Here is a 26,131-nt window from a genome sequence, read left to right as displayed (position 1 = left end):
TGGGAATGTTTAAGGAGGGAACTGGGCAACGGCCAGAGCTCTGGTTTCCTATCAATTAGGAATGCGCACCTGCAGGAAGAGGGGGAGGGATGGGATAAGAGGAGGGGGCAGGACAAGCCCTGGGCCTAACAAAAACCAACAACAAAAGCACTGTCATACCCATGTGTTAGTGTCGATTACAAATCCTATGATGTGCTTTACCATTTCTATTCATTTCCAAACTTTTCCAAAGAACTTTTTACCAATACTGCATAGATTAAATCTCAGCTCTCCATTTTCTAACCACATTCTATACTCTAGTGACTTATATTCTAACTATTAACTCGATGAGTTTGCTTATTATATTTAATTCATAATAGCAAAGTCATACAAAATTCGTCCTTTTGCTCCAGGTTTGTTTCACTCAACATAATGTCCTCTAAGTTCATCCATGTTGTCTTATGCTTTATGACTTCATTTCTTACAGCTGAATACTATTCTATCATGTGTATATACCACAGTTTTATCCATCTTCAGTTGATGGACACCTGGGTTGTTTCCACCTTTTGGAAACTGTGAATAATGTTGCTGTGAATATCAGGTGTGCAGATGTCTGTTCATGTCACCGCTCAGTTCTTCTGGGTATATACCTAGTAATGGTGTAGCTGGGTCACATAGCAGATCTATATCCAACTTCCTTAGGAACCACCAAATAGACTTTCACAGTGGCTGTACCAGTCTACATTCCCACCAAGAGAGTATGTGTTCCTATCTCTCCACATCCTCTCCAACACTTGCAGTTTTCTGTTTTTTTAATAGTCATTCTAGGAGGTGTGAAATGAGATCTCATTGTAGGTTTATGTTTATTTGTTTTTTCCTAATTTGTTGGTGATTTCTGTTGTTGTTTTTTAATATTTTTAAAGTAGTTTTATTGAGATATATTTACATGCCACAGTCGATCAAAGTAACTCACTGTCTTTTAGCATAATCAGTGTTGTACGTTCATTACCACAAAAAAATTTTAGAAAAATTTCATTACTCAAAAAAAAAAAAAACTCCACACCCCTTAGCAGTCACCTCTCAAACTCTCTATCCTTCCCCACCCCTACATAACCACTAATCTAATTCCATCTTTATAAATTGATTTATATTTTATATAAATGCAATCATATACTATGTAGTACTTTGTATCTGGTTTCTTTCACTTAGGGCAATGTTGGAGTTTATTTACCTGATAATAACAACTTGTAACTAATATACATTTGTTCAGTTTCAAAGAAAAACAGTCTTATATATGCAATATTACCCATATTGCTAGTTACAAACACTATGATGTACTTTCACCTCTTCTATTCATTTCCAAAGATATAGGAACAACCTTTTTACCAGTTCTGCACAGGTGAACCCTCAGCTTTCCATTTTCTAACCTCATTCTATTTTCTACTGACCTATATTCTAGTTGTTAACTCCTTGAGTTTGCACAATACATTTAGTTCATAATAGCACAATCATACAGTGTGTCTTTTTGTGTCTGGCTTCCTTCACTCGACATAGTGTCTTCCAGGTTCATCCATGTTGTCATACACTTTACAACTTCATTTCTTCTTACAGCTGAATACTATTCCATCATGTGTATACATCACAGTTTATCCATTCATTAGTTGATGAACACCTGGGTTGTTTTTGCCAGTTGTGAGTAATGCCACTATGAACATTGGTATGCAGGTGTCTGTTTCACTGTTCTCAGTTCTTCTGGGTATATACCTAGTAGCAATATTGCTTGGTCATGTGGCCCATCTCTATTCATCTTCATTAGGAACTACCAAATAGTCCTCCATAGTGGCTGTACCATTCTACATTCCCACCAACTGTGAATAGGAATTCCTATCTTCATATCCATTCCAACTCTTGTAGTTTTCTATTATTTTTAATAGTGGACATTCTAGTAGCTGTAGAATGTAGCTTTGATTTGCATTTCTCTAATTATTAGTGATGGGCATTTTTTGAAGTGTATGTTTTGGGGTGTTTTTTTTTTACCATTTTTATTTCTTCTTTAGAAAAATGTCTATTTGGGCCTTTTGGCCATTTTTTATTTGGATCATTTGTCTTTTTATTGTTGAGTTGCAGGATCTCTTCATGAATATTAGACCCTTGTCAGATGTGTGATTTCCAAATAATTTCTCCCACTTCCACTTTTTTTTCAAGAAATTGACAAATTTATGTAAAAGTAATAATATCTAGATGGATATACAACAAACGAAACAGCAGGTAAGAGTGGGTAGGAGGAATGGGATCAGGATTGGAAGTGGTAGTCAAAGAAGACTAGCTATATGATGATCTAATTTCTTAAAAGGAGAATAAATTCATGCATTTGGGTAATTAGAATTGATTCTACTTTTTAAAAAAAAAGTAAAATACAGATTAGGATAAGACAAAGGTCTGACAGTGATTGTGAATGAATGAAGTCGGAACTTATTGCACCAGGTTTTCCTACCTCTCCATAGCTCCTACAACTAATGAGGCTAGTTCCCTGAAGGAAACTGACATTAGACTGGGATGGGACCCAGGCTACATCTCCCCTGCTTCCTCACAACTCAGGTTGGGGCCCAGGTACCTGGTTATCACACATGGTTGAAGACAGGTTTCTTTAGGCCCTCTGCTTACCAGATAATCCCACCAGTGCCCAGTAATTTTCCCAGCAACCAGGGCATTGAGCACCCCAGATTTGGAGGTCCTTTCCATCCCTAACAGCCAAGAGCCACAGCTCCCTAGGGCTGGACAAAGGTACTCAGCACCTCATAGGAGTCTTAAGCAGTCATCTGAAACTGCCCCCATTCATTCACTCATTCCTGTATTCATCAAATACATACTGAACACCCACTATTTGCTAGGCTTTGTGATACAAATACAGAGCTAAATCAGGCATCATCTCTACCCTCCTAGTGGAGAGATGGAGTCATGAATTACTGTGGTTAGCTGAATGTCATATATATAGGTACTTTTAGAAGAGGAAGATCCCCTCCAGGCTTCCTGGAGAAGGTCACATTTGAGCTGGACTTTGACAAATTGGTAGGATTTGGTCAGGCACTAGGAGCAGCGTATGGGCTCAGGTGACAGCTAAGAATTTTGGTCCCATTTTTATCATTTACTAGTTGTTTGACCTTGGGCAAGTCATTTGACTTTTCTATGCCTCATTTTCCTCCTCTATAAAATATTACCTACTTCAGGATTTAATGATGTCAAGTTCCTCACTGGAGGCCTTATCCCTGCTTGGAGCCCACTAGGTGCTGATCCCTCAGAATGTAAGCTGCCTCATGTCTGGATCCCATTTCCATTGAGCTCTTTTTTTTTTAAGAAGGTACTGAGAATTGAACCCAGAACCACATACTAGGAAGCCGATGCTCAACCACTGAGCTACACCTGCTCCCCCATTGAGTTCTTAAGTATAGATTCTGAGTTTTTCAGGTCTTGAATTTCACTTGATTTTTTTTTTATATAGATTATAGTTTACTTCTGTGTTGAAATTCTTCATCCTTTCATTTATTTTGTCCATCTTTTCCTCCATATTTTTATTTTGTAGTCCTTATCTGCTAATGCCTATATATGGGTCATCTCTGGGTCTGCTTCTGTTGTCTGTTTTTTCTCTTGTCAGTTCTATAGTTTTTGTCTCTTCCCATGTCTAGAAAACATTTTGTTATGTAACAGACATCATATAAAAGAATCATAGTTGTTCCATATAATATTTCTACCACCAGAGAGGGTTCCCCATTTCCATTGTTAGGGGTGAAGCTGAACAGTTCAATTTAGTCAAGGACTGAGCTGGGTTGTAGTCCTGGTAAGGTTCAGTCTTACTCAGATTCATCCTTGTTGTTAGGGTGTGATCCTCCAGGGATTCAATTGAGAGCCTGACAGGTGTTTGTCTCCTCAGCCTTAAAACACTGGGAGATTACCTTCTGCCCTTTGGTGGTTTTAGTTTAGCTCTGGGCTCCCACATCATATAGCTTCAAAATTTGGCACATGTCTTCAGGGGAGACCTGTGTTTAAGGCCCCTCCATCTCCAGTTTTGTTGCTCCACCTCTGAAGAACACCCAAACTCTACTGATTTCTTTGTCTCCCAGCAGCACCCTTCTTCCAGAGCCATGTATTTTGAGGTTGCTCAAAACTGCAGTTTATGTCTCTGCAGCCCCACATGACCATTGAAAAAGCATTGTAGTTTCTCACTCCCCAGTGACAGCCCTCAGCCTGGGCCATACCCTAATCCTGAGCCCATGTCCAGATCATCAAATGCACCAAGGGCAAAGACAAAACAAAACACCCCAGCTATTGATGGTTGATGCATCTCAAAACATTCTCCCCTTCCTTGAATAGTAGTCCATCTAGTCCTTGTTATTTCCACAATTATTTGATGCTTTAAGAAATGAGTTTTGTAATTCATTTTGCTTCTCCTACTTATCAACAGGATTATTGACCTGTCCCACCTACTACATTCTACTTGAAAGCAGAATCTGTCCACATGGTTTTGAGTACTTGCCCTGTACCAGATACTCTTCTATGTTCTGGATATAGGATTGCCTGCCCTCAAAGAGGCCTTTGTGTCTAAAGTTGGCAAGATAGACATATACACAAATAATACTTTGAGGGTAATACCATAATAGAGCTATGTACAATAATAGGACAAATGAGGTGAATATGAAATAGCACCACCTGTTTGGATAATTGCATTGTAATTGGAAAATGTTAATTTTACGTGGTTGTAGTTTATTTAAGGAGTGAAACAATGAGAGGTATAGGCAAGGGCCTGATGGTGAAAAGTCATAAATGGCATGGTAGAAAGGTGTTTGTACTTTAAGCAGGCTGTGGACAACAATTGGCGAATTTTAAGCATGGAGAAGAGTGATCAGATTTTTGTTTTAGAAAGATTACTCGTGTCAGTGTCAAGAAGGGCAAGCATAGAAGCCAAGGGGCCAGGTAGGAAACAGTTACAATCAGCCTAGTACTATAGAAATGATGATCATCATAAACATATTTGAAAGATGTCGAAGGGGGAGAATTGATGAGACAGAATATTGGGCTGACGAGAAAGGCGAAATAAAGAAGATATTTCAAGGTTTCTGGCTTTGATGAGGTCTGGATGGACAGTGATGCCATAAATCATAAAATACAGTAGGAAGAACCAGTCAGCTCAGTTTTGAACATACAGCGTTCCCATTTCATTAGCTCTATTGCAGGTTTTACCATATAATCCAAGAACGTAGTTTGATAGCCACCACCCCCCCCGGGGTTCCCAAGTTACCTTCTTAAAACTCATGAGATGGATAAGAGAGATACATCATACCCACACCCTAGCTTTAATCAGAGGTGCTCTGACTCTCACTATGTTATGTATTGGGTTTCCACTTAAATATTTTTTTGAAGAAAGTTTGCCATAGCTAAAAGAAAAAAATTACCAGTGTTTCCTTTTTAATCCATCTTCCCCTGCTTAGATCTATTCTGACTCATTTATTGTTTGAACAGAGTTCTTTCTCAGGTCTCTTCTTGTGGTAGGGTATTTGAGTAATACCATCCCCAAATTCCTGCATATTGTTCTTTCACCCTGACAGATCTTAGTGTGAATAGGATTTGGGGACCACTGTCCTTTATTTGCATGCAATAGAGGATTCTTCCACTGTCCCCTAGCATCCATGTTGCAAATGAGAAGTCCAATGCCAGTCTCTTCTGTATTTTATTTGTTGTTTGTTCCTGAAAGTGTATAATTTTTCTCTTTTCTCTTTAGAGTTCAAGAATTTCACTAGAATGTGGCTACGTATGTATCCTTCAATCTTTTCAAACTCCAGATAAATTTTCCTACAGCTCAGGGAAATGTTTTACTGTTCATTTGTTTTAGCTCTTCCATCTGTTCCTTTTGCTCCTTCCAGAATTCCCAGTTATTTTGATGGTTTTTCCAGATTTGTCCATCTCTTTTTTTTTTTAATCAATTGAGCTTTTTTGGTGTGGAAAATCATGTTTTTACTTCTAAGAAATATCCTTTGTGTTGTAATTTAATTTCCTTAGTCTTTTTATTATTTAAATTCTTGTCTGTCTCCTGTAAGGATTCTGTTAGTCTAAAATTTACCATCTTACCTTCCTTTTCCTATCTCTGGCTACTGGATCCCATTAAGTGGTTATTTTCCTCTTCTTCCCGTTGATCCAGCTACCCAGTACAGTACCTCAAATAGGGATTGGCTGCAGCCTCTGGGTCATCAGTGTGTGGACTGGAGTCAAGGGGAGTTAGCATCCCAGCCCAATTCCAAGAGGAAACTTTCCAGCACCCTAGTGTTGTCATCCATTCTCTGGCTTCCACCCAGGAACCCTTGCAGAGCTCAGCAATCCCTTTCCTCACAGGGCCCATGGAGCTCAGTGGACCAGACTCTGTAGAGTGTCAGAGTCCTGCTTATTGCCCTGGAGCCCCTCCTGACCCATGGGAAAGGCCAGTACCAGCTCTCTCTCTGGATCGAGCAGGTCTTGTCCACCCCCGCTGGGTACCACTTGCCTGCCAGCCCTGCAGTCACTGGGTTCAGGAGAGCTCCTTGGATTGGGGGCAGAGAGAGGCATTAGGGACATTTTCTTCTTGCATCCATCTTTTCGGAAACCCCAACAAGTAGAGCCAAAAAGAAAAAAATAAAATAAAACCACCAGATTATATGATCTCTAAGTCTCCGTGCAGCACCAGCATTTACAGTTGTATACATTATGGTCTCCAGCGTCAGATCAGTCCTCGGTACCCTTGGGCCACATTTTTATGTCTTCCCAGCATGCTCTGCTTCCCCAAAGGGACTATAGGAGGCTTTCATTTTCTCTTCTCAGTCCCCCTTTTTAACCCCTTCTGGTTTACTGTCAGCCCATGACTTTGCATTTCTCCTCACGGAGAAAAAAAGAAACGGGGGGGAAAAAAAGAGACATTCTCAGGTGTTAATTTGCTCTGTTTCTTACCTCTCACTACCTACTTGCCTGCCTTCCATCTATCTATTCTGCTCAAATCTCTCCTCTCCCATGATTTCTGTGATAGCGTGTGCTCCTGGTTTTCCCATTTCTCTGGCCGCTTTCAGTATCACCCAACTCTAATCCAAACTCCCATATTACTGATGGCCGGGGGATCTTTTCAGTGCATAAAGGTCATCTCAGCCCCTGCTTAAAACCCCACAATGGCAAGAAAGGTAAAACTAACCCGTAGTGATAGAAGTCAGGATAATGGTTACCTGTGGGCAGGAGAAATAGGAATTGATTGTGAGAGGACATGAGAGGAGCCTTCTGAGATGCTGAGAATATTCTATATCTTGATTTGGTTTGTGGTTACATGGGCCTATACAGACATAAAAATTCACTGAGCTGAACATTAAAACTTGTACATTTTACTCTATATATGTTATACCTCAATTTGAAAAAAATGAAAACCTTCAGTGGCTCCCAATCACTTCCACAGGTAAAAATCCAAACTCCTTAGAATAGCCCATAAATTCCTCATTCCTTCCTCAAATCTGGGCTGAAACTTCTTCCTCTGAAACCCACTTTGGCTTTCTCAGGATTACTGCATAGTGCCTCTTGCCCACTCACCTAGGACTATAAGCACAGGCCTATCTTAATCCTTAGCAGACTGTTTTGTAACTGTATGTGTTTCCCCTACTAGACTTTTCAGTTCCATTGCTCCTCTAGTACCTTGTGCAGTGGCTGGCACCTAGGCACCCAGTAACTATCTGTTGAATGAATGAATGCAAGTTCACTTTGTACTTTCTTTGAGTTTGACCTTCTTTACTGAAAAGTTTCCTTCCTCCAGCCTGCAGGATATTTCTTCAGGAGAGGAAAGCTCTTGCGCAATGGCAGTATTTGACACTCCCAAGGAGGCCTTTGGTGTTTTACGTCCAGTCTGTGTTCAGCTCACAAAGATCCAGACCGTGGAGAATGTGGAACATCTGCAGGCACAGTTACGAGTCGTAAGCGACACTGCCCTTCAGGAACTTCAGCAGTATGTCCTCTTCCCTTTGCGCTTTACCCTGAAGACCCCAGGCCCCAAAAGAGAGCGACTGATCCAGAGCGTGGTGGAGTGCCTCACGTTCGTCCTCTCCTCAACATGTGTGAAGGACCAGGACCTTCTCCAGGAACTCTTCTCTGAACTCTCTGCTTGTTTGTATTCGCCCAGCTCCCAAAAACCCGCAGCTGTGTCAGAGGAGTTGAAATTGGCTGTGATCCAGGGACTCAGTACATTAATGCACTCAGCTTACGGGGACATCGTTCTGACTTTTTATGAGCCCTCCATTCTGCCTCGTTTAGGATTTGCTGTATCTTTACTGTTAGGCCTAGCAGAACAGGAGAAATCAAAGCAAATTAAAATTGCTGCCTTAAAGTGTTTACAGGTCCTACTCTTTCAATGTGAATGTGAAGACCATCCAAAGTCCTTGGAAGAACATGAGCAGAAGCAGCTGGGGGATTTGTTTGCTTCTTTTCTACCCGGAATCTCAACTACACTTACCAGGGTTATCACAGGAGACTTTAAACAAGGTCACAGCATTGTAGTATCTTCCCTCAGCATCTTTTACAAGACAGTGGGGTTCATTCTGGCTGATGAACAGCTCAGAAGAGACTCAACGGTCCAAGCAAAGCCTGCAGTTGAGCACAGAATAGCAGAACTGATGGTTCACAGGGAAGCAGACTGGGTAAAAAATACTGGTGACAAGTTGACTGTCCTTATTAAAAAGATAATTGAGTGTGTTTCGGTTCACCCACATTGGAAGGTAAGGCTAGAACTGGTAGAACTTGTTGAGGTCCTTCTTTTGAAGTGCAGTCAGTCACTGGTTGAATCTGCTGGTCCCCTTCTGAAGGCTTTGGTAGGTCTAGTAAATGATGAGAGCCCTGAAGTCCAAGCCCAATGCAATAAAGTTCTGAGACATTTTGCACTTCAGAAAGTAGTGGTGGGCAACAGAGCCTTTGCTGATATCTTGTCAGAAAACCTGCATTCTCTCACCACATCTCTTCCCCGCCTAATGAACTCCCAAGATGATCAGGGCAAACTCTCTACTCTTTCTTTGTTACTTGGTTATCTGAAACTCTTGGGACCCAAAGTAAGCTTTGTCCTCAACTCTGTGGCCCATCTCCAGCGCCTTTCTAAAGCACTCATCCAAGTTCTAGAACTAGACATGGCTGACATCAAAATTGTTGAAGAACGGCATTGGAACTCTGATGACCTGAGTGCTTCTCCAAAGATCTTGGCCTCACAGCCGTGGAATCAGATCCAGAGGAGATATTTCCGCTTCTTCACAGATGAGAGGGTTTTTCTGCTCTTGAGGCAGGTTTGTCAGCTTCTTGGTTTTTATGGGAACCTCTATTTGCTTGTGGATCACTTTATGGAACTGTACCATGAATCTGTGGTTTATCGAAAGCAAGCTGCCATGATCCTTAATGAACTGATTGTAGGGGCTGCTGGTCTGGAGGTGGAGGATCTTCATGAAAAACATATTAAAACAAGCTCAGAGGAACTGAGAGAGATCGTGACATCTATACTCGAAGAATACACAAGCCAAGAAAACTGGCATTTGGTAACCTGTATCGAAGCTGAGGAAATGGGAGGGGAGCTAACAGTGAAGCAGTCAGGCCTCCAGGCCATCACGCCTGGTGCACACACCTGCCAAGTAATATCTTTTCCAGCTTCCTCAAAGCCAAGTCCCTCTATTTGCTCCATGAACAGCAACATCTGGCAAATATGCATCCAGTTGGAAGGGATTGGCCACTTTGCATATGCACTACAAAAAGACTTTTGTTTGCTCTTGATGTCAGTCCTATATCCTGTACTAGAAAAGGCAGGAGACCAAACCCTGCTCATTAGTCAAGTGGCTACCAGTGCCATGATGGACATTTGCCATGCTTGTGGCTACGACTCCCTGCAGCACCTGATCAATCAAAACTCAGACTATTTGGTGAATGGGATCTCTCTAAATCTGCGTCATCTGGCTCTGCACCCTCACACCCCAAAGGTCTTGGAAGTTATGCTGCGGAACTCAGATGCTAGCCTGCTTCCTTTGGTGGTAGATGTGGTTCAGGATGTCCTGGCCACCCTGGACCAGTTTTACGATAAGAGGGCTACTTCCATTGTCAGTGTTCTGCATGCCCTGCTAACAGCATTAGGTATATCAAGAGCCCTTTCTAATGCTGATTTGAGGGACAGGACTAATATCCTAGGTTGCCTGAGCTTATTTTGTTCATTGTTTGTGGTTATGTTCTGGAGGATGTTATTTGAATAGTTATCTGTCCATTCCTATATGTTATAGGGGACACTTTAATTTTTTTATGCTTTTAATAATCTCTACCATTTATTGAGCTGCTCTGTGCCATGGATATAAAGCCTGTAGACTAAATATAAACTTTATTCTTATTGTACAGATAAGAAAAAATAAGAATCAGTGAGAGCCTTCATACCTGTGGTCACACAGTTAGTAAGGGGTAAAGTCAGGATTTTGATAAATTGGGTCTCACTTCAAAAAAGTTATTTTTGATATACCAAACTGCTTCTGACAGTACTTGGAGTTAGCAGTATATGTGCTAATGGAGAACAGTAATAACATGGATTATTCAGTCCACAGGTAGTCTAGAATAATTCTGTCCAATGGAAGTTTCTGCAGTGACGAAAGTGTTCTGTATCTGTGCTGTCCAATATGGTAACCACTAGTCATAGTGGTGGACTAATGTGACTGAGGAAGTGGATTTTAATTTAAATAGCCACATGTGGCTAGTGGATACCGTATTGAACAGAGCAGGTCTGGAAACTTCCTTTTAACCCTTTAATTGTGTGAGTTGGCTTGATTTTGTCCTCTTGTCTTTGATCCTTTGGGGTGCCTGTTAGAAGTGTTAGCCCCATTGAAATAGCAACATTTTGGACTAGAAGAAAAAGAATTCCTCAACTGAAAAGTCAGTCTTTGAATAAAAAAACAATGCCCCAGTTGACTGGGAAGGGACAGTACTCTGCTCTGTAGCTGATGCCATTTCCAATGTTCATTCATTCATTCATGAGCATTCGTATGCAGTGTAAATGTTCTTTTATTCATTCAAGCACTGTGCTAGGTTATGAGGATACAGCAGTGAACAAGATGGATAAACTGTCACAGGACTTCCTTGATACTGGGAGAGAGATGATAAGCAAGTAATCGAATCATTAAATTAGTTCATGTCAGATGCTGCGAAGCCGTGAAGGACATAAACACTTGATGGAAGAGTGTAATAGGAACAGTGTACTTTAAGTTGCAGGGTCAGGGAGGGCCTCTCTGAGGAAGCAGCACTGGAGCTGAGACCTAAAAGATAGGAAGGGCCCATTAGTACATTCAGGGCTCACCCATTCTTTCTTTGGCTTTGAAAGGCAAAGGGACAAGGTGCAAGACCTGGAGGGAAGAAAGGGCTAGGAGTCTTTGGAGAACAGAAAGGAGGCCAGTGTAAAGACACTAGTACAAAATGAAATTGGAAAGGTAGGCAAGGACAAATTCTGCAGGGCCTTATGGACCAAGGGAAGGAATTTAGGTTTTCTTTTGCAAGCCCTGGGAAGCTTGTGTGCTGGGCTGGTCAGGGGGGAGTCAGTGAACAGGGCAGGCCCAGTCCCCACCCTCTTGGAGAGAGACCTTCCTAAAAGCAGCATACTAGGCTGTGACTGCCTTTCATGGTCCAAATAAACTGTCCTTCCACCTTTACTGTTTTGGAGGACTGTACTATATTAATTTTATTTATTTATTTTAAATTTTATTTCTCTCCCCTTCCCCCCCCATTGTCTATTCTCTGCGTCCAGTTGCTGTGTGTTCTTCTGCGTCTGCTTGTATTATCAGGCAGCGCTGGGAATCTGCATCTCTTTTTTGTTGTGTCATCTTACTGTGTCAGCTCTCTGTGTGTGTGACCCCATTCCTGGGTGGGCCGTGCTTTTTTCATGGGGGGAAGCTCTCCTTGCGGGGCACACACCTTGTGTGTGGGCCATCCCTACATGTGGCTGCCCCTGCATGGCATGGCACTCTTTGCACACAGCAGCACTGCGCATGGGCCAGCTTACCGTACAGGTCAGGAGGCCCTGGGGACCAGACCCTGGACCCTCCATGTGGGAGACAGACGCTCTATCAGTTGAGCCATGTCTACTTCCCTGTACTATATTTAAACTTGAGATTTTTAAAATATATTAAGAAAAGGCCTATGGAATATGTTTTCTTGGGCAAAATCTTAATTTAGGCCTTGAAAATTGAATGCCCTTGAATTGTTGATGTCTGGTCATCTCTGAAGGAGGAAAGTTGTAGCAAAGGTGTAGCACTCTCTTTTTTTAATGTGGTGGAAGAAGGGTCACAGAAAAATGAGGGTAGTTATGATAGACTCTGGAGCATCCTAGGAAAAGAAGCTACATTGGGGATAACTTTTCTGAAACGACCCAAAATACACTTGCATTTTGAGTAATTAGCAGTACCAAGATGGAGTTGATATGATCAAGCAGGAATCAAAGTAGCATTTTATGCTATTACTTCTGTTCATCATTGAATTGTTTAACTGATGGCAGCTCTTAAAAGACGAGAATAGAAATGTCTCATAGATCTTCTGAGAGTTCTTAAAAGAACTCTGTAGATGGTTTAAGAAATTGAGTTACCACAAACACTGTTTCACTGCACTCGCCGAAAAGCATTGCCCTCAGTGGGAGCAAGAGCCTTCAGTTAAATTAACACTCAGCACCAACTACTGACTGGCTGATTAATCATAACAAGAAAAATACAGGGTAGCTTTGAAAATAACAAAGTGTGAACTCATATATCTCAGAACTTAGAGATTATGCTACATCTGGACATGGGACTGCAGCATCCTTTTTTTTTTTTTAAGGTATCATCTCTTTTTTTTTTCTCTTTAATTTTATTTCTCTCCCCTTCCCCACCCCCACCCCAACCCCCATTGTCTGATTTCTGTGTCCATTCACTGTGTGTTCTTCTGTGTCCACTTATATTCTTGTCAGTGGCACCAGGAATCTGGTGTCTCTTTTTGTTGCGTCATCTTGCAGCTACAGCTCTCCGTGTATGGTGTACCACTCCTGGGTAGGCTGCACGTTTTTGTACTGGGCAGCTCTCCTTACGGGATGCACTCCTTCACAAGGGGCCCCCCTATGTGGAGGACACCCCTGCATGGCATGGCACTCCTTGCTCGCTGATAGCACTGTGTGTGGGCCAGCTCATCACACGAGTCAGGAGGCCCTGGGTTTGAACCCTGAACCTCCCATGTGGTAGGCGGACGCTCTATCCATTGAGCCATATCCACTTCCCTACAGCATCCTTTTTGTAACTGCATAGTATTACACTGTGTGGCTGTACCATAATGTTCCAGTCATTTCTTGGTGGACAGTCAATTGTTTCCGATCTTTTTCCAGCATGGAAAAATGCTGCAGTGAATCTCTGTAGGTCATTTTGAACTTTTCTAAGTATATCAGTAGCATAACACCTGAAAGTAGAATTGCTGCTTTAAAGGGTATTACTTTTAAATTTTTGATAAAGAGTATCAAATTGCTTTCCAATGTGATTGTGCAATTTAAAGTCACATCAGCAATATAAGAAAGTGCCAATTTTGCCACACCCTCACCCACACTGTATATTACCAAGCTTTTTGATCTTTGCTAATGCAGTAGGAGAAAAATAGTACCTTATTATAGTTTTAATTTCAATTAAGAGTGAGGTTGAACTTTTCCTATGTTTAAAATTCATTTGTGAGCAAAGGCTTCATCTGGCACTAGCCTTGAAGCTAGAAATAATCCTCGCAATGTGTCTGCTCTTAGCAGTATAAATGTAGCTCCCTGGCTCTATTTGAGAACACAATTGCTTGGAGTACACTAAGGCCCTGATTTACTTCTGGGGATGGGGCATTGCATTGAAGAAATGTACATAATTGATCCATACATAGCCAGAGACTGGATTGAAGGTTCTCATCTCAGGCATTTGCTTGCTGCTACTCCCAGTGGCCTACCCCTGGCACCTCCCATCTGCCTCTGTGCCGATGCTCCTTGATAAAAAGGAGATTAGCAGGTGCTAAAGTTATCAGAGGCTTCTTCCCTGCTGCCTGCCAAATGAGGGCGCTGGACCACAGCACCTTTTTTCAGGCTATGGAATTTTTGTTGTTATTTTGTTCTTTAAGTAATAGAACCTTTTTTTGAAATGAAGCCTTAGGGGGAACCCCAATATACAAAACAATTGAAATTAGAGCTTCTTTGATTGAAGAAGGGATAGCAATCCACCCATTTAGCCTGTGGTCTCCTTGGTGCCCGTCCCTGAGACTTTTCTGCAGAACCCTAAGTTTCCTCAAGGCATAGTTAGAAAATCACTGGACTCATTGACATTTAGAAATTACTCAGTGATTACAAAATCAGAACTATTGGAGCATCACTGAATAAGGGAAGGCATTGGAGAGAAAATGCCAGTCTTCTGAACATTTTTTGTCAAGTACATATGCAAGACTATCTATTCTCAAGGCTCTGTAGAGCCTGTTTTCTAGTATATCCTGTACTCAGAATTTTGTCACTTATACATGTTCTCCCATATATTTGTTCACTCAATATATTTTAAGCACTGATTTTATGCTGGACATACTGGATTTCTAGTGATCAAAGGTTGCTACCCTTATGGAGCATAGAGTCTATTGGGAGATTCAGATACTGAACAGGGCACACAACGATGAGTTACATGTGGTGATGAGGTGATATGAAGGGATATCCTGTGTATATAATGCTACATAAGAGAAAATACAGGGGACCTAAATTGTATTGGGGAGTTAAGGGTTGGCTTTACTGGGCACATTGTATTTATACTGAGACATGAAAAATGAGGTGGAATTAACCAGGATCAATGGGAGGTGGGGTATTCCAGATAGAAGAAATGCCATGTGCAAAAGTTCTTTTGTGATAGAAATGCATATGCAAGATTATGTCCATTCTCAAAGCTTTGTCTTCTGCTAATGAGTAGTATATCCTGTACTCAGAATTTTGTTGCTTGTACATGTTCTCTGGCACTTTGAAGGCATTGGAAAATGGTCAGTGAATGGGCAACTGGTAGTGGTAGAATATGAGATTGGAGAGGCAGGTATGGACTGGGTCATGCAGTGGGCCCTGCAGGCCATGGCCAAAAGCTTATTCTACTTTTCAAATGCTAACGCCTAGTACTGATGCCAGAATTGATAAATATATCAACTTTATAATGCTTTATTTATAGCCCAGTGGTTCCCAGACACAAGCAATCTCACGCTACTCCAAGAGCAGACTTCAGAGAAGGAGGGAAGTCATTTGAGCCAAAGACCCACAACTCTTAACAAAGGATTTAGAAATACTGCCACAGCTGAAGACATTGAACTGTTCTTGCTGAACTATCTCAAAGAGAAGAATGTAGCAGATGGAAATGTCTCGGATTTTGATAATGAAGAAGGTAATAACTATTACTTATTTTAGCTTAGACTTCCTTTTCTTTTTCAAACATATTATTATAAAAACAATAAAACAACATTACAGAAAGTTTGGAAACAAGAAAAATCGCTCCTAATCCCACCGTGCTAAAATAACAATCTCACTTTTCGTGTAATCTTTTTCTACTCTTTTTGTTGTTGTTAAAAACCTGTTTTTTATGGTCGCAGGCTTCATTTAAATGCATTATACTCTTTTTATATTTAGTTACAGCATAAGCAACTCCCCATTTTGCTATAGAGTTTTCACAACTGATGTCTTAATAGCTGCTGTTAAGTATACATTTTCCTGGGAAGTTTAGATTGTGTCTAGCTTTTCACTCTAATGAACAGTGCTGCAGTGGATGAGTCTGTGCATGTGACCTTTTCTTCCGCTTTGCATATTTCTCTATAAATTCCCAGAAGTAGGATTTCTGGGTCAAAAATATGAACATTATTTTATGCTTGCCAAATTGCCTTCCAGAAAGGTTGTATCAATTTACACCTTCCCATCAGCAGCACAGGATTAATACTAGTTTCACCATAGCTTCACCAACATTGACTCTTAGCAGTTTTACTTCTGCTATTAAATTAATAGGTGAAAAGATCATTCTTGTTATTTTACTTTGTATTTCTTTGATTACTGGCAAGATTGAACATCTTTCTAAATGCTTCTTTCCAAATAATTTTTTCTGAGACCCATTGTCTATTTATTAGTGGGAGGAGATTTCAGTGTTTTCCTTACCAATTTATATGATAAAGGGGAAGAGAGTTCAGGCTAGTTAAAGCTCTAGCCTGTTGTTTTATTCACAAGCTCAATCTGGAGCTTCAGGTCATGGAAGGATTAATAAATTATTAGAATCTCCTCTGCAAATATAAAATGCCAAGTCATAATGAGCTTGGTGGTCTCAGAACTGTCCTAAATTGAACTGAGTCCCAAATTAGTTTGCTAGATTAGAATCAAGCAAATGTCTTTTTTCTTTTTCTTTTTTTTTAGGGGGAGAGGGATGGCGGGTGGTGGAATCTACTCTAAGACACTTGAGTGAACTGGTGCTAATACTTCCAGGATAACAGGAAATAATAGCTCAATGCAATAAATTCCTCCTAAATAGCAGGGAGATAGGCGTCCCAGGACCCAAGTAATGACTTATGCAGGGCTAAGTTGTTGCTTCCCCCAAACACAGTTTTCTGATCAGAAATCTGTCAGGCTTTTTCTTCTCAGGTTTGTTTTTCTTGAGCCAACCCAAACCTTTCATGAACTACTCCCCTCACCCAAACCTGGAAACCCTGAAGCTGGGGAGGCATTGTGATTCCCTGTAATTGGGATTTGCCCCTCTTGGTTGAATTTCAGACATAGGCAGTGAATCCGTTCTTTCACAATTAGGATCTTCTTCTAGTTGATTTTCACTAGTTGCAGACTGAATGATTCAAACCTTTCTTCCAATAATAGAAAAATCCACATCCCTCAAATAACATTCTGCAGTAGGTGGATTTCAAAGAACAAATCCTCTAGGGAGACAAGCACAGCCCTATCATTCTTAAAATTATTGTTTATCACGTACATACCACACAGTTAGCATTCTAAAGAATGTTTGGGTTGATGTTGGTTTGACATGAGTTTTTTGTTTTATCCACAAATAAAAGCACCTTATATATCCGAGGTCCCTTTGTCTAAGAAATCCAAGCATTCCACAAATGCGTTTTCATTTATCTTTGCAGTATCTATTATAGGCAGGTATGGCTTCTATGGTAAGTTTCTGTTTTTCCAGCACAGGAAACAGAAATGGAAAGATTAAGGGAGCAGTGCTTAGCTCAAGGAAAATGAGCACAGCTGACAATAGGGGCACTGGGAGGGGGAAGACTAAGTAGAGAGAGGACAAATTTTCAACAAAGGGTATCTTGGCTGGGGTTTCATGCAATTCTCAGTTGTTTGTGTTGTTTTCCCTTATAAACTTACACCCATCTCATGCAATGCAATGGTTTATGCAGTGAAAGAATGATATTAGCTGGTGCCTTGCATCTCATTTAACCCTCTCAGCAAGCATATGAGGCACATATGCTTTATCCCTATTGTTCAGATGAGGTAATGTATGATGAAGTAGTTGCTAGTAGATTATGAAGGCAAAACTTGAGCTAGTTTTCTCTGACCAAACCCTATGCCCTGTGCATTGTACCATGTTTCCCTGGTTTATCTGTCATACAAGGAAAAGTAAGACTTGATCCTGGCCATCCAAAGATCTGGCAGGCTGGTGGGGAAGACAAGAATGCCCTTTAGTCAAAGGATGAACCAAGAGGAAAGAAAGTTGAGTAAAGGGCCGAGCAAAGGCTAGCTAGAGAACTGCCCAGCCTCAGGCCAAATTAGAGCCCTGCCCTCTTTTGCCTTTTTTCTAAATATTTATTAGTGGTAATTTAGAAAAAACACAGGTATAGAAAAAAAATGAAAATCCCCTCTTAGCTCATGATCCTGACTATCAATATTTTGCTGTACCTCTTTCCATGCAGGAAGATATGTAATAGTACTCATGTATCCAGCTTTTCCCTTTAACACAATGTTCCTATAGCATTTTCTATAGTCATTAAAGCCCCCAGTAAACACAAATTTTAGGGACTTCATAACTTGATATTGTGTGGCTGGTCCATGGTTTACATAACTATTCCCCCTTGTATGGAGATGGAGGGTTTATACCCCAATTTTTAGCTCCAAGAGTGAAGGCTGTGGGGAACATCCTAGCTCATTACAACTTGGCCCAGATTTCGGCTGATTTCCTTTGGATCTGTTCCTACATATAGGTCCTGTTCCTGAGTCTGAGGTTGGGAGATCAAATTGGGTTGGGGCATCTCTCACAAAACTGTTCAGTTCTGTTCTTTTTCCAGAGGAGCAGCCAGTCCTCCCTGAAGTGGACGAAAATGCCTCCCCTCCTGATGTAGAGCCACCACTGCCAGTGCAGATCCAAATCGCCAGGGATGTGATGGAGCGCTGCATCCACTTGTTGTCAGATAAAAATTTGAAAATCCGCTTGAAGGTCAGTGTGCAGCCCTTTTCTGCAGTTCCGGGCACCAGGTCTTCGGATTTGCTCTGGTTGGCAGAGCCGACTCGGATGAGCAAGTAGCCACCCTTATCTCCTGGTCCATGTGTGGTGGCCAGGGGAAGGCATCAGGAGGAATTTATCTGTGGAATGGCAGGCTTACATCTTTCTGTGTCTACTCAGATGCCTAAAGGGAGCTGAGGCCCCTGAATTAGAAAGCATAAAGTTTTGGGTATTCATTAGATCCCCAGGGAAAAGAAAGTCATGTGCTCTAGAAAGGATATCCTTCTCTGAGCTGACTTAATGTAGAATGCTGGTTTTAATACTTTAAAGTGGACATTCTTCCAAGCCTGACACTTGCTCTTATCTCTGTTTCTGTTTCCATTTTCATCCTAGGGGAAACATCAACACTTTTCTTAATCTTATACCTTCATTTCCTGGCAGTTTCCCAAGCAGCACTTCTATCAGCCAGGACTTAAATATACAGTACAGACTCCAGTAACAGGACAGTGGCTAGGAAACCCTGATCCATAGATGATCTCAAATCCCAGGTCTGTTTCTTGTGGAATTTGTTTAGTCTTCCCTGAGCCACCTCTTAGCATTCATTCGATGTTCAATTCAGTAAGCACTTTTTGAGTGCCTGTAATATGCAAGGCTTTATTGTAGCTCTCTGGTTATATGTATAGCAAATTCCTATATATCCTTCATGGTCCAGCTCAAGTGTATTCCTCTTTATGGAAGTTGTGTACCAATTGTATACATACTGTAGTTAATTACAAGCATCAGCTTTGAAGTCCAGCCTATTTACTTCTATTCACATCCTGGCTATCCCTCTTACCAGCTCTGTAAACTTGAGTAGTTAATTCACCTTTTTGATCCTCAGCTTCTTCATCTGTAAAATGGAGTTAATGGGCCTACCTCACAGGGTTTTCAATTATAAATATAAAACCACAAGGGTTATGGTACTTGCACTCATTCATGCATGCTTAATTTGGACTACTACCAGTCAGAGGGTATATGAAAGGGAAGGAAGCAGATGTGATTCCTGTCTTCATGGAGCTTCCCACCTATTGTGAGGAGAGAAGCAGTACACAAACACACACATACAAGTTTAGAAGGTGCTGTAACAGCAATAAACAAGTTCAGTGACAGAAAATAGTGGTTGACCCATGTAGTAAACATACCTTGGGCACCTACTCTGTACCACACCCTGTTGAATAAGACAGATTGCTTGTACTCTGAATTAGACCGGTCATCAGGGAAGGTCTTTTTGAGGTAGCAACATTTACACTGAGACTTAAAGATTGAGGAGGAAGCATCCTTACAAATGGGCAAAGGCAAGGAGAAGAACATTCTAGGCAGGGGGGAGACTGTGTGTCTTTGAATCAATGAATTATGGTAGCTTGCTCTATCAGGGGTGGAGTTTAAAATCAAAGCTGTTTGATCCCAAAGCTATTTCATTAGACCATCATATGATAATAGTCTGTTCCCACTGTACTACTCTGCTCTCTTCTCATATTCCCTGCCTAGCTAGTCACCCCTCAAGGGCAGGGCCTCTTTTGTCTTCTTTCTGTTCCAGTCTTGGTGTAGACTGACACATAGGCATCCAGTAAGGGTTTATTGATTAATATTGGAAGGCTTCAGTCAGTCTTTCTGACTCAAACATGTACCCTGACCTGCTCCGAGAACGCTGGCCTGTCTGTGTGGGAGGGAAGCCTGCTCTGTCGTCTTAGGACACCAAAGCAGCCTTTCTGTTTTCAAAGAGCTTTGAGATATGAGAGATCAGAAAATATAAACAGGGAAAGTTGAAAAAAAAATCCAATTTTCACCTAGTCTGTCCCAAACCTTTCTTCTAAGATTGACCTGTATCTCAGCTGCCTACTTGACTTCTCCATTTAGAAGTAACAAAACTCGATCTCACCCAGCCTCTAGATTTGCTCCTCCTCCGTTGCTCCACATCTTGTTAAGTGGCCCCTCCATTTGTTTAGCTGCTACTTGCCTGAACCCACACAGCTATTCTTGGTACCTGTCTTCTCCTTCCCAATATCCATTCCTTTAGTAATCCAAGCCATTTCATCTCCAAAATAGATCTCAAGTGCTTTTGCTTCACTGCCTCTTAGCCAACATCATGTGCCCGTGTCGTCTTCCTCCTCAGGTCGTATGCTCTGCCCTCCCAAAGGACCTCCTCATTTCTTCATTTGCCCTCTTCCACTCCCCTTTCTACTCAGTGGCCAGAAGGACCTTGTTTTGTTTTGTTCTTTGTTTTTGCTTTTTTAGGAGGGACTGGGGCTTGAACCCAGGACCTCGTACATGGGAAGCAGGTGCACAACCACTGAGCTACATCTGTACTCCAGAATGACCTTTTTAAAACATGAATCTTATTATGTCCCTTTCCTGCTTGAAACACTTCAGTAGCTCCCCACTGCACATAGTATAAAATTTTAAAATCCTTAACATGACACTTTCATGGTCCAGCCCCAGCTGCCCACTCCCACCCATCCAACCCTGCCCCCACATGGCTCCACACTGCCCTGCTTTGGTTTCCCTAGTGCTGCAAGCTCTTTCCCACCTCTCGGTTTTCCCTGTTACTGTTTCCACCAGGAACCTCTTTCACTCTTTATGTGACTATCTCCTTCTCATCCTCTATATCTCATTTTAGAAGTCATTTTCTCAGAAAAACCCTCCCCACAGTCTACCTCATTTAGATCCCACCCCTTAGTTACTTTGCATTTCACCCTTTACTTTCCCTCCTATCATGTTCACAATTGTTATTGTCTCTTCATTTGAGTGGTATCCAATGAAGTCTTCCCTCAGTTGACCAAATGCTCCTCGAGGGCCAGGAAATGTGCATATTTTCTTCCTGTGTGTGTCCCCAGTACCTCAAGCCAGTGCTTAGAGTATAGTCAGGCTTCAGTAAATACTTGATTCAGTTCATGAGTTTCTAACTTCTATTCTTTTAAAATAATGACAATCTCAAGTGTCTGGTTTCAAGCCCTTTACCATCTGCTAAAATTATGCCCTCTTTTCTTTTAGGTCTTAGATGTGCTGGATTTATGTGTGGTGGTTCTGCAGTCCCATAAGAACCAGCTCCTTCCCTTGGCTCATCGGGCCTGGCCCTCACTCGTGCACCGACTCACAAATGATGACCCCCTGGCAGTGCTCAGAGCCTTCAAGGTACTGCTTTGCCACCCTCCACCATCCGTCCTGAGGATGGAGGGAGTACACACAGAGCTCACCTTCAGGGGTTTGTTCTCTTTTTATGTGATTGCAACATCAGATACCTTGTAGGGAGTAGAGAAAAATAAGGAAAACACAAAGAAGAAAATAAAAGTCAGTTTCCTTTTGAATTCAAGGCAGAGTGGACTAGTAGAGAAAAGGGGCGCCGATATTTATTGAGCACCTGCTATGTGCTGAGCACCATGCTCAGTATTTCCCCATATGTGAACTGATCTCTTCACAACCTGGCAAGGTAGGTATTATCACCTCCATGTTTGGCAGAGGAACAAACAAACTCAGAGTAGCTAAGGAATTTTCTCAAGGTTACCCAGCTTGTAGGTGATAGAACCCAGATCTCTGAGTTCACTGCCATGTCCCTCTTGGCATGCACAAGAGTCAAAGTGAAGGGGCCTGTGTTCTAGCAATGGGCATGGTATGCTCAACTGAGTGATTTTGGGAAAAGTCTGTGACCACTGCCCCTTTTCAGATCAGACTTGGGAACACCTACCTTTCTCCTAGCATTGTTGTTATGGATAAAATGGGACTATTTGGAAAAATGCTTTATAAAGTTAAAAGCCCAATATATGTAAGGTATTAACATCCCTAACTGGGAGCAGATGTGGCTGAAACCGTTGAGCACCTGCCTCCTACATGGGAGGTCCCAGATTCAGTTCCCAGTGCCTCCTGGAAAAAAAAAAACAGCAAACAAAGCAAACCAGAAAACCAACTCAGGGAAGGCGATGTGACTCCGTGGTTGAGTGCATATGAAGTCCTGTGTTCAATCTCTAACCCTTGGTACCTAAAAAAAAATCCCTGACTTAGTTTGGCTTATACTAGTCTAAGTATCTTAGCTTATTTATTTATATCCTTCCTTATTCTTAAAAGCACGTAAGGCAGCCTGCAGAGATACATGTCCCATGGCGATTTAACAGAAATTAAGAGTTAGCTGAGCAAGATGAGGCAAAGAAAAGATGTGTAGGGACATAAAATGAGGCTGGGAATGTGACTAAGGTACTTGGCAAAAGTATTATGGTTTCCTTTAAGTTTCTTCAGCATATACTGGATCAAAAGACAGGCTTATATTTAAAGCTCATATAAAATTGTTAATATTTTTTCCAAGCAATATATGCATATATATCTGTGCATGTATATATAGAGAGCGAGGGTAGAGAAGCATTGCTAAATCTTATTCAGATGTGCTGTTTTCCTTTATGCAAATTAATAGCTTATCTGAAATGGCAGCAGGCATAGAAAATGAAAAAAAGAACAAGGAGCGTGTGCTGTAACTGAAGTTGCGTTTTCCGCTCACACACACCGGTGACAGCGGAGGCCCGTGCCACCTTGTGCAGTCCAGCTGAAGGGCCTGAGTAAGCACCTTATCCTTTACCAAGTCAACAAGCACGCTGTGTACTGGTTATGCCTTGCTTACCAATTTTTAAAGAAATTCCTATTATCCTGTGTACTGTCTTGTGCGGCAGGGCAAAGCATTTCAATATGTTCTGCTCGAGAGACCTTAAAACAAGAGCCATGCAAAGAAACTGCCTGTTAAGAAAGCTGGAATGAAGGTGATATTCCTAAGAGATGGTGCTGCTGAACAAAAAGAATGCAGGCTTGGCCCCTACCACTGGGAACCCTGCCCTGACTCAGCCAAGTGATCTTGGCCCAGTCACTGACCTCCTGACACCTAAACTGGACGCTGCTTGTATTTGTTCAGCTAGCTAGGGTTAAAAGCACAGGTTTTTTTCCTTAAGGGATGTTAGAAAGATTTGAGAGATGATCTATGTGAGCTGCTTTAAGTGCTTCTCTGGTTTTTTTTTGAACAAGAGGGGGGAGGGAAATCACGGTATTAATCATATTATTCATCCAACCCAAGATTCCTTTGAATTATTCTCTGTGTAATCTGTATTTATGGATAGAAGCAGCCATGCCTTGGGAGCAGAGACCTCCAAATTCATAACTGTCAGAATCACAAACCGTGGGCAAGGAATTAACAGCAGTAATTCTATTTTTTTCAAGCAGAGACCTAGATGAAATTGAATTACCAAGCATTCTTTAGCTCTCTTGCTGCCTTGGTGATGTTCAGTCACCAAGCTGGGGGCTGTTTCTACAGGTTTTACGTACCCTGGGAGGCAAGTGTGGCGATTTTCTAAGGAGCCGGTTCTGCAAAGATGTCCTGCCAAAGCTGGCTGGCTCCCTAATTACCCAGGCTCCTGTCAGTGCCAGGGCTGGACCAGTTTACTCCCACACGCTGGCCTTCAAGTTGCAGGTGGCCATCTTGCAGGGCCTGGGCCCCCTCTGCGAGAGACTGGACCTAGGTAGGTACCAGCTAGACTCACGTGAACACAGTCTGGGCTCTGTCTCACCCCTGCTGTAGCACTCGGCTTAACCCTGCCCCCTCATCTCCCTTCACGTGCACGTCTTTCGGGCTTATTTTGCCCTCACTTATTCATGTGCTTTTTGGCTTGAGGGATGGGATGAAGAGCCCGGGGCACCTTGCCTAGCAGTGTCAGTTTCACCAGAGAGCAGCTGGTTACTGCTTGTCCCGAATGTAGTCTGAGGGCCAATGCTTGTTTTGTTTTTCCTCTCTGCAGGTGAGGGTGACCTGAATAAAGTGGCTGATGCCTGCTTGATTTACCTCAGTGCCAAACAGCCCGTGAAATTACAAGAGGCTGCCAGGAGGTAAGTCTGCTTGATCACCCGCATCTCTTTGCATTTGTTCTAAATTATAGATGATTTGCTAATGGCTAGCAGAGTTGAGGCATCTCTACTCTCTTTTCTCTTTTTGCCAGGTTAAGATGATTTCTTTACTGTGCCAACTCTAGAGTGGTATTTTTACTAGACACTTTTCTCTTTGTAAGTAACCTTTTCCTCTGCTGCAATGTCAGCAATGATTCCAAAGGGGCAAAAAAGCAGAAGGACGGTGTGCTGAAGGAGACAAAGCACTTTACTGGTCGGAGGGCAATCCCGCTCTAGGCCGTATTTGTCTAGCGACCAGGTGACCCTGGCACCTCTCTGGGCCTCAACCTCCTCATCTGCAAAGTAAAAGCACTGGGTTATTGATCTGGCACACCTGACTCCCCAGACATTCTTATTTGGGCACCAGGGACTATGAACCATCACAAATTATATGCAAAATTGGGTATGTGTGCAAGCAGGTGTGTAGGTGTATTTTTCTAGACAAAGAGTCCACAGCATTCATCTTATTCTAATAGGAGTCTGTGACCCTAAGAATGTTAAAATCACTGGACTAATGGTTGAAAAGGCCTTTTCTGGCTCTGAAATTACGTGATTCTTATTTCTAAAGGTTTTGAGCCTGCTTATGAGAATAACTGTACCACCTCTAGTGGAAGAAGTGATGTCTGGTTCCTTAATTAAGACTTAAGGATTTTTCTCATGAGTTGAAACTCTGTGCACAGTGGCATTCCCGAGACTTGTGACCCAGAATGCAATCTGACCCCCTGATCCCAACTTTCCTTTGAGCTGGGCATCTCCCAGGTATGCGCAAAAGCAGCCCACCTGGCCTGGCACTGTGCCCTGCTCTCGGCCCTGCAGCTCTCCTTGACCTGGCAGTTCCACATTCTGAGCAAAGACACAGTTCCTCCCCCTTCTTAGGCTCCTAGAGATGGTCCCTGCGCACCCTCAGATAGCCAGCTGTGGCCTGAGGGATGAAAGGCTGCTCTGGCTGAAAGGAGGAAAACCGACTCCCTCCTTTATAAACCTAGGAGGGAGGGGAATATCTTTTTTGTTTTTTGGCCTTTGTAATTTTTTGCTCTTGATTTCCCCTGTTCCCTTTTTTCCTTCTGTCCCTTTTCCGTCACATTCCAGAATCCCAGAATCAGTCATAGTTTCACCAACATCCCATGGAGTTTCTTGTTCCTTAAAGAACCAATTAACGGTGAAAATAGCCTTCCCCCCAGGCGGTGCCCCTGACGCTGGTTGTACTCTGATTTAAAGAGCAACTCCAAAACATATTACATTGATCTTGAAGTAAATGCTTTTGGGTGCTTGTTATGACCAAGTGTTACAAAGCTCTGATTTTCACATTCCTTGTCCCATTTTACTTTTCTATCCCCATCCCACACCCACCCTTCCAGGTTTAGACCCGTCAAACATGGTAATATTCTGTAATATTCACAATTCATTATCTTTTTGTCTCTAATTCTTTTTGAAAGCACTTAAATCCAGAGTTGGACCTTGCCCGATCTTGAGGTAGTATTCAAGGTGCCCCTGAGAGGAGGAAAACGCAGGCAGACCACTTGACTGCAGCAGCTTTGTTTGCTCCACTGCATTCCATTCAGGGTTGAGTCCCATGACCTGCCTTCTGAATGGCTGGAAGGAAGGGGGAAGGCAAGGTTGACTGCTTCACATGCACATCATTTGCAAACTTATTTTGAAGTCAGGGGGAAAAAAACAGCAGTGTTGTGTTTGATCTGAAGCTGTTTTGGCATCTTGATTCAGAAATT

The 26,131-nt window shown here is 42.1% G+C and overlaps 1 protein-coding gene across 5 annotated transcripts in view; it reads left to right on the top strand.

Moving 5' to 3' along the window:
• The window catches only part of TTI1 (TELO2 interacting protein 1), a 52,251-nt gene that overhangs the window by 14,652 nt on the left and 11,468 nt on the right, over positions 1 to 26,131 (top strand). The window contains exons 2-8 of one of the 5 annotated variants that reach the window (XM_071211702.1): positions 5,753 to 5,782; positions 7,790 to 10,131; positions 15,204 to 15,413; positions 18,301 to 18,449; positions 21,486 to 21,626; positions 23,779 to 23,983; positions 24,260 to 24,347. In XM_071211702.1, the coding sequence (XP_071067803.1) occupies positions 7,830 to 10,131; positions 15,204 to 15,413; positions 18,301 to 18,449; positions 21,486 to 21,626; positions 23,779 to 23,983; positions 24,260 to 24,347 (3,095 nt within the window). In that variant the 5' untranslated portion in view covers positions 5,753 to 5,782; positions 7,790 to 7,829. Of the gene's footprint in view, positions 1 to 5,752; positions 5,783 to 7,789; positions 10,132 to 15,203; positions 15,414 to 18,300; positions 18,450 to 21,485; positions 21,627 to 22,893; positions 23,036 to 23,778; positions 23,984 to 24,259; positions 24,348 to 26,131 lie in introns of those variants that run through there. The other 4 variants (XR_011647322.1, XM_004463652.5, XM_058287067.2 and 1 more) reach the window with 4 other exon arrangements.

This window comes from Dasypus novemcinctus, chromosome 24, assembly GCF_030445035.2.
Source record: "Dasypus novemcinctus isolate mDasNov1 chromosome 24, mDasNov1.1.hap2, whole genome shotgun sequence".
Lineage (NCBI taxonomy): Eukaryota > Metazoa > Chordata > Mammalia > Cingulata > Dasypodidae > Dasypus > Dasypus novemcinctus.
This window is presented reverse-complemented; position numbering and strand designations above follow the sequence as displayed.